The 12,748-nt window shown below is 42.0% G+C and overlaps 1 protein-coding gene across 1 annotated transcript in view; it reads right to left on the bottom strand.

Annotated features, from left to right (window-relative positions):
• Nucleotides 1-12,748, bottom strand: part of TFAP2D (transcription factor AP-2 delta) — a 48,654-nt gene that overhangs the window by 26,422 nt on the left and 9,484 nt on the right. Inside the window, exons 4-5 of the mRNA XM_066545939.1 lie at nucleotides 4,973-5,138; nucleotides 2,192-2,310 (exon numbers count right to left, since the gene is read on the bottom strand). Coding sequence (XP_066402036.1) covers nucleotides 2,192-2,310; nucleotides 4,973-5,138 — 285 coding nt within the window. The remainder of the gene's footprint in view (nucleotides 1-2,191; nucleotides 2,311-4,972; nucleotides 5,139-12,748) is intronic.

Here is a 12,748-nt window from a genome sequence, read left to right as displayed (position 1 = left end):
GTGTACTTGATATTTTAGAGATTTAATAAAACTAACAAATTATAATTATTATTTCTATTTCTGTATTGCTATCACACAGAAAAAGCTCATGTTGGGAGTTGGAGAGGAGGGTTTGAATCCTTCTCTCTGGATTCTCTAAACCACAGAATGAGCCTGTGTCCTTCCATTTCTGCCTCCTCCAGCAGCAGGAACTGATGAAGGATGGTTTTCCTTTAAGAAATTGTGCTGTAAGTTAGTTCCACTTAGAAGGAATATCTGCATGTCCAAAGTGAGAACAGCTTATACTACCAAGAATTCAATGAGCACCACCAAGTTTGACCCAGAATTGGTTACACAGACAGGAAATGAGCTTCACTAGGTTTTCTGTGGGAATGTTAATATGGTGGTGCCAGTCCCAAAAATTCCATGGGATAAAATTCACAATTAGCATATCCAGGCAAAAAGGTCTCTGCCAAAGTGAGCTCAGGCGCATTAGTATTTATCTTTAGGACTCACAGCAAGGCAAGGGAAAGCAAGGCAAGTCCAAGAACAGAAGCAACACCTTAGGCTTGAAAGCAGGTTTGTTACTGGCTTTGAATAAAGGGCAAGGAGGTGGGCACAGCTCCATTCCTGGGAAGCAGGAATCTAACCCTGACTTAGAGTAAAGGTTCTCAGCCATCAGCCCCAGGTCAGCAGCTGTCAGACAGGTACCTCCCTCTCAGTCTCTTCTGATGAATGAACAGCTGGTCACATAGAATCCCAGAACCATGGAATGGTCTGGGTTGGAAGAAACCTTAAAGATCAGCCAGCTCCATACCCTGCCATGGTCAGGGACAGCTTCCACCATCCCAGGCTGCTCCAAGCCCTGTCCAGCTGGGCCTTGGACACTTCCAGGGATCCAGGGGCAGCCACAGCTTCTCTGGAAAATCTGTGCCAGGGCCTCACCACCCTCACAGGGAGGAATTTCTTCCTGATTTCAGCTTAAATACATTTCTCTGTTTACTAATAAAACCCAGCTGTGTTTATTCTACTCTGACCTGGGATGCCTGAATGTGGGAACAGCCCTTGCTCCTCTAACTTGGTACCTTTTCTAAGACTGTAACTCCATGAGAGGTTCCTCTTGCAAGCAGGTGTGATATGTATATAAATACACACCTGTATTTCAGAGCAGCCCCACTGAACTTCCCTGTGCTCAGTGACCCCTGAAATCTCAGTCTCTTGTCGTAGATGCTGAAAATCATCAGTGTTGAGGATTCAATGCTATTTCTGCCTTGAAGAGTCTCCATCCTTTGGGATAATAAAAAACTCAGAAAGTCCTGAGCAAGCTCTTCTAATTGACCCTGCTTTGAGCAGGAGGATTGGCTTGGGAGATCACCAGAGGTGTCGTCCAGCCTCAATCCTTCTGTAATTCTGTAATTCTGTGGTAATAGGTGCTGAGACCTCAGCCTACTTGCCTAGATCTGTATGGCCTTTCAGGCCATGATTGTAGAAGGTATTGACCTTTAGGATGAGCTGAGTTCTCTCAGCATCAAGGAGGAGGGATCTGAAATTCCCAGAGCTGCAGCTCACAGCCAAACAACAAGCTGGGTACTTAGTGGATTCACCCAGAACACAAGAGATGCAGGTAGAGTTTCTTCCCTTTGCCTGAGGGGTTTGAACCTGCATCTCCCAGCTGAAGGTTTGAAGAACCTGGCAGTATTTGGTGAATGATATTTAAACAACAAATAAAGGCCAAGAAAGTATCTCCTGAGCCTGTCTAGATATTATCTGAAAACAGATTTCATTCATTTATGTGTGTGGGGAAAAGGCTTGTCTAAATATTATGCTTTCTTATGGGAGACAAAAAAAAAACATCATATTTTTGGACCAGCTCCAGGAAATTCATAAGTTAAAAAAAAAGAAAAGGAGGATAAACAAACCTACTTACAGAGTTAGTATAAGACATTCATCTCTCTCACAAGAACACTCAGAACATCGATTTGTAAGCACAAATCAATGCTGAGGAAACTGCAGAACCAAGACACTTGCTGGGAGCCAAGATACCTCAGAGTAAACTTCCATTCTGCAACTCACTCTTTCTGTGGCTTTAGGCAAGTCAGGTCTCTTTATACAAAATACAGATTATGGAATTTAACCCTATGGCTGAAAAGGGTTGCATGCCATGAAACATTTTAATTATGGTTATATTATATTGCAATATTAGAGACCCTACCTTCTACCAGGGAAGTCAGGAGTGTGACATTTGCTGCTTTTCTTCTTCCTGCAGGCAAATTTAGTCCAAGTCTGTCTAATTTTTCTCTCAAGCAGCGTCCTCCGTTCTTGGATTTTGCTCTGTCATGAGAGAACAACAGGAAAAAGAGATATTTGTCATTATTCTGCACCTTTCCCCCATATAAGCCTAGAAATTGTGCACACTTCATTGACAAATACGTGGGGTAGTGCCTGCAGTAGTGGCATCCATGGGAAATATTTCAGAGCTGTATTCTTAATTTCCTGCTTGCTCTAGGTGATTCTTTAACATCAACTTTTTGGCAGAGTTAGAGGTTGTAATGCCTGTCATGGGGGCATCAGATCTTCAGGCAGTTTCCACCTAGTGGAGCCCAGTGTCCTGATTTGGGCATGACACCTGGGGTAACAGTGACTAAATGTAAATATTGACAGTGCAAACACTTACACCTGATTTAGCCAAGCCAGGCTCCAAAGACAAATTAGACAGAAACATGACCTTAGAATTAGATTAAACAGATATCCACAATGAGTGAACTTTACTCATCTGGCTTGTCTGGCTGTAAAAGGAAGCCAGATAGCTACTTAAATGTAGATATGGAAACCAGCTCTAACTATCCCTCTATAATTTATGTAGAGACCTGGGCATTTAGAAATGTTGTCTCCTAAGCCCCAAACTCACAAGTAATAAGGCCAAAGCAATAGGAAATGCTGAAGCTAAAATCTCAGCCAACATTGGTTATCTGTACCCCTATGCCAAACATCTATATCCCATTGTTCTCACAAAATGGGTCCTGGTGTGTCCCAGCTACTTTTCTATAGCGTTTGAGGCATTTCAGACAAATTCACTTGTGCAGCAGATGTAGGTTCAAATTCTTCCTCAGCCTGAGGGAATTTTAACCTGTATCTTTAAAACAGATGCAGCAGTCAGCTGACAGCAAATAACTAATGTTAAAATGCTTCAACAATGAATAAAACAGTGACTGGAACCCTGATATCTCCCATCCCAAATGAATGACCTGTCCTTTCATTAGATAAGAGTCTACACCTTTGCTTTTTGTACAAGAAATACATAATTAACCCCAAACGAGATTGAAGGGTCCACAGCTTAGAAAAAGTAATCACTGAGTAGCAAAAATAATTAGCTAAATACTTTGAGGTTCATGTTCAAGTTCCTTCAGGCAGAGGAGGAAACCAAACACAGAGTATCACCATTTGAATGTCTGCTTTTATGCATTAAAAAATAAAACAACTTTGGCCACATTATTTGTCAGAAATATCTTCTGAAAATTTTTTTTCTTTATTCAGAAGAACACTTTATTCCCAAAGCAAGCTATTTGGGAAGATAGGTAACCAGTGACTGCTGACAGGATGCAGAAACAAGCCTTCAAGGTCTCAGGCAAACAATCAATGAGATTTTGTTTTCCTACATCTTTCCTGGTCAAATACACAGTACTTGAGCCTGTTCCCTAGCTGTGAAACCCTCAGTTACAAACTGACCAAATCTCTTCCCTTGCTCTCTCTGATTCATAAAACTGAATTAGCACATCCAAACTGCAGACAGGGAGGAGTCCCTGGCTTTTGCAAACTCCTAAACCATGCCAAGGATTAATCTGGGAGAGGAGATATTTATGGGGTGGGTCAAAAACCTGTGGGGATCATTCAAGCGTTTTAACAGAGGAGAGAAGTGAGCCCCCACATTCAAGTCGATGCCCTTGAATCCATAATAGCTTGCACTGTATTGATGAAATGTGCAGCACGAGTATTTAAATGAGAATTAGCTGAAGGTTTCTCCAGGATGAAACAAATAGAGGGGAAATTTTTGTTGAATGTAGATTTTGGATTCCAATGCTCATAAAGGCAGTTGAATGGGACTTACACCTTGGAAACAATTTATAGTCTATAGTCATTATTCTCCAAGATGTGTCAAGACGGCTCTGGAGTGCCTGCATGTCTCATGCTGGTTAAAATGACTTTCAGTACAAGCAGGAGGATCAGTGTGGCCCTCAGTGCCAGCAGTGAAATGGCCCATGACTTTGCAGCTAGTTTTGATCAAAGGGTGTTCAAGCAGCTGATGCCATCTGAGCTGACGCCTCAGGGACACCGTGACTTAGACATGCCTGGCTGAATTACAGTTTCCTCCTGGTTTTCCTCTTGCAGTGTGAGGCACAGTCTGCCCCTTTCCTTCTTTCTGCTCCTGCTCTCTGCAGGTGTCTGCTCTGGTCAGTGAAGGGTCAGAGGCAAAACTTTACCTTAGTATTCACTTCTCCCCAAATGTGTCTCACAACGAGAATAGTAAAACCAGATTATTCTGTCTTTTTTGCACTCAAAAAAACATGCAGAGAAAGGAAGGAAAAGGCATCTCTACATCTCGGTGTTTTATTTTTTTGTTGAGGGAGGGCTGTAACTACTGTAAAACGATTTGCTTTAAGACTGTTTTCAGCAAGAATTTAGATTTCTAGGTCTGGTGAAATTTTCCACACATTGAATTTCCTCCTTTTTTTGCTCAAAACAAGTCAAAGCAACATCTATCCACATCTGATGAGTAACTGAACAGAGGTCAAAAAAATCATTTTGATGAAAAATGTAAACTTCCTTATTTATTGAAAATTCCCCAGTGTTCCCTCCTGATCCATCCCCTTTTGTTCACCTCAAATGTGACCCTTATCCAAGTAAGGAAAAAGAATAAAACCTATCTGTTGAAAAGAAATAAAATTACAGCAATTACTGCATTGCCTAGGAGTTGTTATCCTCACCTTCAACTTACCTTCTCAAAATACCTCCAAGGAGGGAGGCGTTGAGGCATTCTGGTGGTGAAAGGCGCCTCTTCACCTCTGCAATGGTCACTTTGTACTTGGAAGTGGAGCTGAGCAGGGACAAGCGACCAGGAACGGAGCAGAACAGGTCAGTGGGGTTGACAACACAGGTGCCACCTTCAAAAAAAGGAATTAAAGTGAGGGAAGCCTCCTCTTCTGTGTTTTGGCAAACTCAACCATAAAGAACAATTCCATGCTTCTCTTGTGGTTGGTTTTGTTTGGGTTTGGTTTTTCTTAGGGTTTGTGTGGTTTGGCTTTCTGTAATATTATTGTTCTGAGAAAAATGAATGTGTTGGAATTTCAGTGTGGGAACAGTGAATTATTAGATCTCATAAGATTTACAGTCAGAACACCTTGTTATGGTTATTTGATATCATTTCATTTCATGCTCTGAAAAAATTCCTGATTATCACTGAGGTCTCTCCAATCTAGTATGATTAAAAAAATAAGATTGAACCCTCACTCACAATTTAAAATAAAACCACAGTTTGTGAAAATATTGAGACACTGATTCTAATGAGAAATGTTAAATTTAACTCTCATAGCAGTATCTAGAATTACAAAGATGCAAGAACATGGATATGCAGTGATTTGCAGCAAGAACAGCTTTCCACACCTTTGAACTCATAAATTCCTTCCAAAGTTAGGTCAAATCCTCAGCTAATATTAACGATTGAAATCTATTGAGCTACATCAGTTTATCTCAGGTTAGCTCTGAAATTGTTTATTTCTTGAGAGTGTCAATTACTTGGCCTGGGTCTAAAACTGCTGAATGATCACCAAATCTTTCAGTCAAGACTGTGATCAATAACTCCTCGGGCAAATCTGAGCTTTTAACTTAAAGTTAGTATGAGAGAGAGAAAGAGAGAAAACTTTCTCTTCAGCCAATCCAAGAGAGTAGAACAAATTCCCAGGGAAAAAAAAAAAAAGAAACAATCTTAAGGACTAAAACATATTTTATCACCAAGCACAAAGCAATTTTCTTTGACCTGCCTTCTCCAACCTGACTACAACAAAAAAATTCTGTGGAAGAAATAAACCTTACCACTGCATGCACTATTATTCCCTGGGGGAAAGATAAGAAAAAGAAGAATGAGCTGCATATGACAGGGATACAAAATATCATAAAATTCAATGCACTACTAGAAGGAGTTCAGATGGTTTATGTGAGGATGGTGATGTGAAGACCTTCTTAGAGTAGAATTTATCTGTGCTCATCACTCATGCTTAAAGGAGGCATACTGTATCTTTTAAAATACCCTGATAGTTTCTTTTTTCCTGGGAACATCTTAATCTTTTTTAACTACAAAAGCTCACTTTGCTGCACTTTAAAATTTTGGCTTCTAACCTAAATTCTATAATGAGAATAGAATAGAATAGAATAGAATAGAATAGAATAGAATAGAATAGAATAGAATAGAATAGAATAGAAGAGAATGACAATTCAAAGGTCCCTTTAGGCAAGATCCTACGCCTTTATCAACTTACACATGCAGCCCTCTTAAAATTAAGGTGACTCTGTTCCACTTCTCACAGAGACAGACTGAAGGATGAACCTTCATTAAATGCAGACTATTGCTTGCTTACATAAGGCAAACAGAATTTCTTTCCAAATATTTCAGCTCTTGAAGGTATATTTAAACACTTGTGCTGACAGCAACACCAGAAAAGAACATCTCTTGGTATCAGTCCCAGATGGGTGAGATCCTGACTCAGTACAGCAGGGTATTTTATGACTTCTAATTATGTTCCAGGGCAGATATTAGTGTCCACTTCTTAGACAGGATATAGAGACAATTCATTCATCACCAAAATATAGGCACATCAAGGGCACTGATGCACATTTTTACACAGCTCAAAGCTACAATTAATGAGCTCATGTGCTCAAACACAGAAATCTGGCGCCACACGCCTGAAATAATTTTGGGTCTGTGTTGTTTTGGTGTGTTTGGGTTTTCTTTGGTAGATTTTCTTATTTTTTTTTCCCCAGAAACCTGTAAATATTTTCAAGCAACATTTTCCAACTTCTGGTCTGTCAGGTACATTTGTGAACAGCGTTAGCACTGAGTAGATCTGTTTGTTTGGCATCTGCCACACAATGCACATACACACGTGTATATATATATACGTGTCAAGAAAACAGTAGCACTGTCTACATATTTATTTACTTCAATGAGTCTCTAGATTTTATAACGAGTGAGACTCTACTGAAATCAGTGTCATATTAAAGTTCATCTCCTTGCCAGGTTAAGCCAGTATGTGCACCCTTTATGCCAGATAAATAATTGTTCCTTTAATCCAAAAACCTGTTACCCTGCAGCTGCTCCTACACTAACCAGAATTTACTGGAACACTTCTTATTACTATTTAGTAGAAAGTTGCTGAAATATTTTAAAATATCATGCCCAAGCAACATGATCTAAACCAAAGCAATTCCAGGTGAGCCAGGTATGGGTTAAAAGAACTCAGCAAGTCTATATCATTTGCTTTCCAGAAACATGGGGAACAAGTAGCAAATTACAAGAAGGTAAAATCTATTGCATATAATTATTTCACTCTATTAATTATTCATTGACACAGCAACAGAGAGCGGTATGGTGCTTTTCAGATGAAGATATATCTTTGTCACAAGCTGTGTGCATTTTTGAAGGCATGTATTTCCTCTCCACCTTGGAAAGGAGATGGATGAAGTCCTGGCCTTTGCACCAGGACTTCATCCTGGTTTACCAGGATGTTTACCACCTTTCTGTGGTAAACAGAAAAAGGCATAGAGGGCTGCTGGAAGGAGAGGAGAAAGGAGAAGGGCAGCCACACAGGAAGATGAAGGATTAGGTTTCTTGTCAAACACAAGCTTCAGAGTTCATTCCTTCCTTCCTTCTGATCATGTAGTTAGAGTGATTTTGCAAAGCAGCTTAACATGAAGACCACAAGATATGTTTTAAGGTGAACTAAACAGCAGTGGCAACAACCAGCTTTTTTTCCTGTCAACACAATGCCACTGTAGGTGCTGCTGGAAAAGTCAATCCTCGCTTAATTGTTGACCCAATCTTGTCATAACAGAGTGCTTGAGAGGTGGGATGCTAAGATACCAGCAGAAGAAGCAGAAATAATGCCTCAAAAACAGAGTGGAAATAATCTTTTTTGTGAGTCTAGTGATTCAGCCCGGAGATCCCTATTACTCTCAGCAGTTTTTGCTGGCTTTGGACATCTTTGCAGACTGACTTCTGCTGCCAGGACACATAAGAACCCCTCAGCTCATCAAATTAAGAGCCCCACATGCAGAAACAACAAAGAAATCTGCCCACAGATTTCTTTTTGCCCCACAACAGTGTGCCTGAAGAAGGGAAAGCTGTGGCCCTTGCACCCTGGCTAGTTATCCATGGCATCCATCCTATGGCAAAGCCAGAAAATGGAAAAGGAGAGCAGGCAGACAGTGAGATAACTGGTGGGATCATCCAGCTGATTGCTTCAGCAATTTTGTGCTCTGAGTACCAGGTGAAATGGGCCTCTGAGTGTTGAGAAGACTCTCTTTAGGACAACTGTTTATTCCCATAGGGAAATGAACACATGATCTGATCTGACTTCATCTGTTGCCATAAAGTACTACTTTGGAGATGACTGTACATGGTGATGATTGTGCTCTTACAGCCAGAGATCTGGAAACAGAGGCAGGACAAGATTTCGGCAATGGGAGAATTATAATTTATATTGCAAATGATAGATTGGGGGAAAAAAAAAGAAAGGAGGGAAGATTTCAGGCACTCAGTCCCTTGTTTAAGGCTTCTCTCTCATTCAACTCTATTCCATTACTTTATTCATGACAGAGTTTTAGTCTCTGATCTGTCATCTTCATGTTGATTTCAATAAATGCAATTTGTTTTTGCAATAAGCACAAGATAATAATGGGCTGGAAAGAGAGATGCTTTGTGCAGCTGACCTCATTTAAGAGACAGACCAAGGGCCCAAAACTGCTGTGTACTGAACCCCCAAATCACCTCAAGAGAACATATATAACCTGATGTAGCTAAAGATGTTCCTGCTCATTGCATTGGACAAGATGACCTTTAAAGGTCTCTTCCAACACAAAATATTCTATGATTCTAATCTATTATTATTTTCAAGTGAGAGAGGGGAATGACAAAAGACTAAGTTTGTTTTTATTAGTTTACTTTGGGGGCCCAATCTTTTTCCTTCTGACTGACTGGTTCATGCTCCACACAAGAAGTGTCCCCCTTCATGAGAACTGTGCTTTTGCTTTGTTTCCCAAGCCTAGAACAAACAAAAGTTAGGCTATGTGGTACTGGAAAAGGTATTCAGAGCGAACATGGGGAGAGCATTTTCCCTCTCTCATTCCTGTCTCCACATCAAATAGCACACGTGGGTACAAAATGCCAGCACAAGTGATGATGGGTTGTGCAGATGACAGCAGGGAGAACAGAGCCATGCTCTAACCCACCCATCTTGTCAGCACAATGAAAATCCCAATAACACACGTGGTGAGGGAGCTGGCTCTGTTTTGGTTGCAGGTTCCCTTTGTACAGATGAAGAGAACAATGGGGTGGCTGGAGTGTGGTGGTTTATTCTGGTTTAGTTACTCGGGCACCTGCTGAAATGCAAGGCTCCCTTACACCATCAGAGTAAAATATTTGTGCATCCTTTCTTTAATAAAATCAACATTCTGGAATATTTTTATACTTTCCATAAGCAATGTTTTTGTTTTTTTCAGGAATGGCAGAGACAAATGTCCATCAATGTCACTAGATGGTTTTTACACTTTAAATACATTTTCTTCTAAAATATATGTCTATAATTTTGTGCATCCTTACACTCTGCAAGGCCATCTTTTAGTTGTTAATTGTAACAGCCACAATATGATGAGTGTTTTATATTCATTCAATACAACACAGTCCCTTTCTCCAAAACATTCACCTATAAATGTCATGCATCTATGTAAGGAAACATCATAATAAACTGGTGACAACACTGCAGAAGTGCTGTTTATTTTGTTTTTCAGGATATAGACATTTGTGTACATTATTAAGTATAAGTACACCTGGATGTCAACAGATTGATCTTATATAAAATATTAATAGCATGTTATGCTTTTTATTAGTCTATTATTTATATCTACAGGTGCTGTTTGTGGGATCCTCTAGTTTATAGTGTATTTTCTGCCCTGTGCTGAAATTCTGGCAAGTTCAGGCTACGTTACAAAATAAAGACATTAGAATCTGTCTCTCCTTAGCTTTTTTCCCTTATCATGTAGCAAATGTAAGCACGTAGTTATCAGTACAGATTTTGTCAGTACTGTTTAATCCCATTTTCAGTTCCAAAAGGTTTATAAGCAATTTAAAATGTTCTCCAAATTATCCTCACATGACCCAGTCATTAACATCAGCAGCTAAATATTCAAAACTCTAAAACTAATCTACATTTGTCAGGAAAAATAGAAAGTACTGCAATTCTTTTTTCCAGTTATACTTTTAGTTTCATTTAAGTTAACAAACTTTGGGTCATGTTGGTAGCCACATAAAACCAGCTCATGCCACAAAGCCAAACAATTCCGAGATGTCCCTCGCTACAACATTCACACCAAGAAAACAAAGACATGCCTGCATGAACAGAACATGAGAAATTTTTAAATATAAAACAAAAGATTCAGTAAGATTAAGGGTATCACCAGCAGTTTATAAGACCAGCCTCTTACCTACACCACGTTTTTAAGGATATTAAGACCTGCAAGAGTTTTAAGTGTAAGCACGGTTTAAAAAAGAGCTTGGGAGAAGCAAGGTGGAAAACAGAATAATACAAATAAGTGGGTTTGTTACAAGAAACCAGCTTTAAAGATTGTATGAACATGTAAAAATATCTCCTGCCCCCAGGACCAGACCCCCCCATTATCGAGGTATATCAGCACTGACACAGACCTTCTGTGACTCCTGGGCTGAAGGGTAAGATCCAAACCCTACCCAAAAGAAAAGACGTCTGTTTCATTCCTCATTCCCGTACACAAGGGAAATGTATCTTCCCTATGCCTCTCCAGGTCATCTCTGTGCCACTGGCTTGGGAAAGCTGCTGAGTGCGGCTGGAGAGTGCCCGTGCCCCTGTGCTGGTTCCTGCAGGACAAAGGCTTGGGCAGGCTGTGCGTGGTGCGGGTTGTGAAGGTGTGGTAAAGGGTTGAGGCTCTGCCCAAGGTGCCCCATGAGTGGGGCAGAGCCAGTTGAAAGGTGAATCTGTCCCAGGAGCCGCTAGCTGGCTCTGTGTGTGTCCTGCACGTGTTGTGTGTTTGTTGTGTGCTCGCTTGTCGTGTGCTCTTGCACACTTCGCTCCCGGTGTGTGTCCCTGAGTTCGTGGGATTCCAGGGGCAGCTCAGCGTGGTGCACGTCCCGTCCGTGCCTGGCTCCAAAATCTCCGCTGAGGCAGGCAAAGCTGGGACTGTGCAGATCCTGACACCCCGCAGCTCGAAATTGAGCAAAATGCGATAGGAAAGACAGGATACACAACTTCTACCCCAGCAGGAATGGGGAGCAGCACAGAGTCCCAAAGCCAGGGAGAACGCAGCCCAGGGACTTTGCATAACCCTGCTGCCCACCGCCAGAAAATGCACTTTTTGTAGATCAGCAGGGAAAACAAACAAACGACCAAAAAAAAATGCCCAAAAAACAACCAAACTTCAAAGAGACAAACAAAACCTCACCGAAAGATCAAACCAAAATAAAACAAACAAGCAAGCAAACAAACAAATAAAAAAAAGCTCTCAAAACCCAGCCTGATCTCTTCGCCAAACCTCTGCCCAAGGTCTGGCCGCGGCCAGGAGCAGAAGATGCTGCCGGCTCCGCTCCCTCCCGGCCCGGCCGAGTGCTCGGAGTCCGGGCAGAGCCCGGCAAACCCCGAGCACAAACCCCCTCCATCCCCTTCCCCAGCCCCAAACTCCTGGCGAGCTGGAAGTCGCCGAATGATTTGGCTTTAGTCGGCTGGAGATTATCTCAGCTGGAGCCGCGAAAGCCATTAATTAAGCCAGCTATTTAGGATTTTTAATGCGATTTAAATTGGCCCTTAGAACAGAAAAGAAAAGAAGAGAAAAGAAGAAGACAACAGCGCTAATGACAGCGCGTTAAGATCTGAACACAATGATGGGCTATTACGGGAGTCCCGAGGCTCTTGTAAGGTTCAGAAGAGCCGGGAAAAGGGAAGGAAGGGCCCAACAAAGGGAAGACAAGGAGGTGATCTGCCCTTCCCTCGGTGGGCTCAAAGCTGGGCGCAGGAACAGGGTCCAGCCGCAGGGATGAATCCTAATCCACACCGAGCCCCGCTCCAGCGCCCGCAGGGGACACGGGAGGGCTGGGGGACCTGGAGGGGACACAGGAGGGCTGGGAGACTTGGAGGGGACACAGCCGGGCTCTGGGGCGATGTGCTGGGAGCGGGTGGGGGTTCCTAGGCAATACCCGGGGAATAGAGGAGGACGAAAGTGGCCAGGGAACTCCAGGCGGTTTGCCAGAACAAGGTGAAAGAAGACGTCTTGAAGGTCCTTTTCAACCTAAATTATTCTTTGGTGCTATGATTCTGTGTCCCAGGTACCCATTCCTTCACCCCGGGATGCCTGGGGAGGTGGTAACACGCCAGAACTCTATTTTTCCCCTTTGGTTTCCACCTAGAACAGCACGGGAGAAGATTCTCCTGGGGCGAAGTGCAAAGCCCTCAGCCCCTGCCTTCACCGCCCCCTCCAA

This window comes from Molothrus aeneus, chromosome 3, assembly GCF_037042795.1.
Source record: "Molothrus aeneus isolate 106 chromosome 3, BPBGC_Maene_1.0, whole genome shotgun sequence".
In the NCBI taxonomy this organism is placed as follows: Eukaryota; Metazoa; Chordata; class Aves; order Passeriformes; family Icteridae; genus Molothrus; species Molothrus aeneus.
This window is presented reverse-complemented; position numbering and strand designations above follow the sequence as displayed.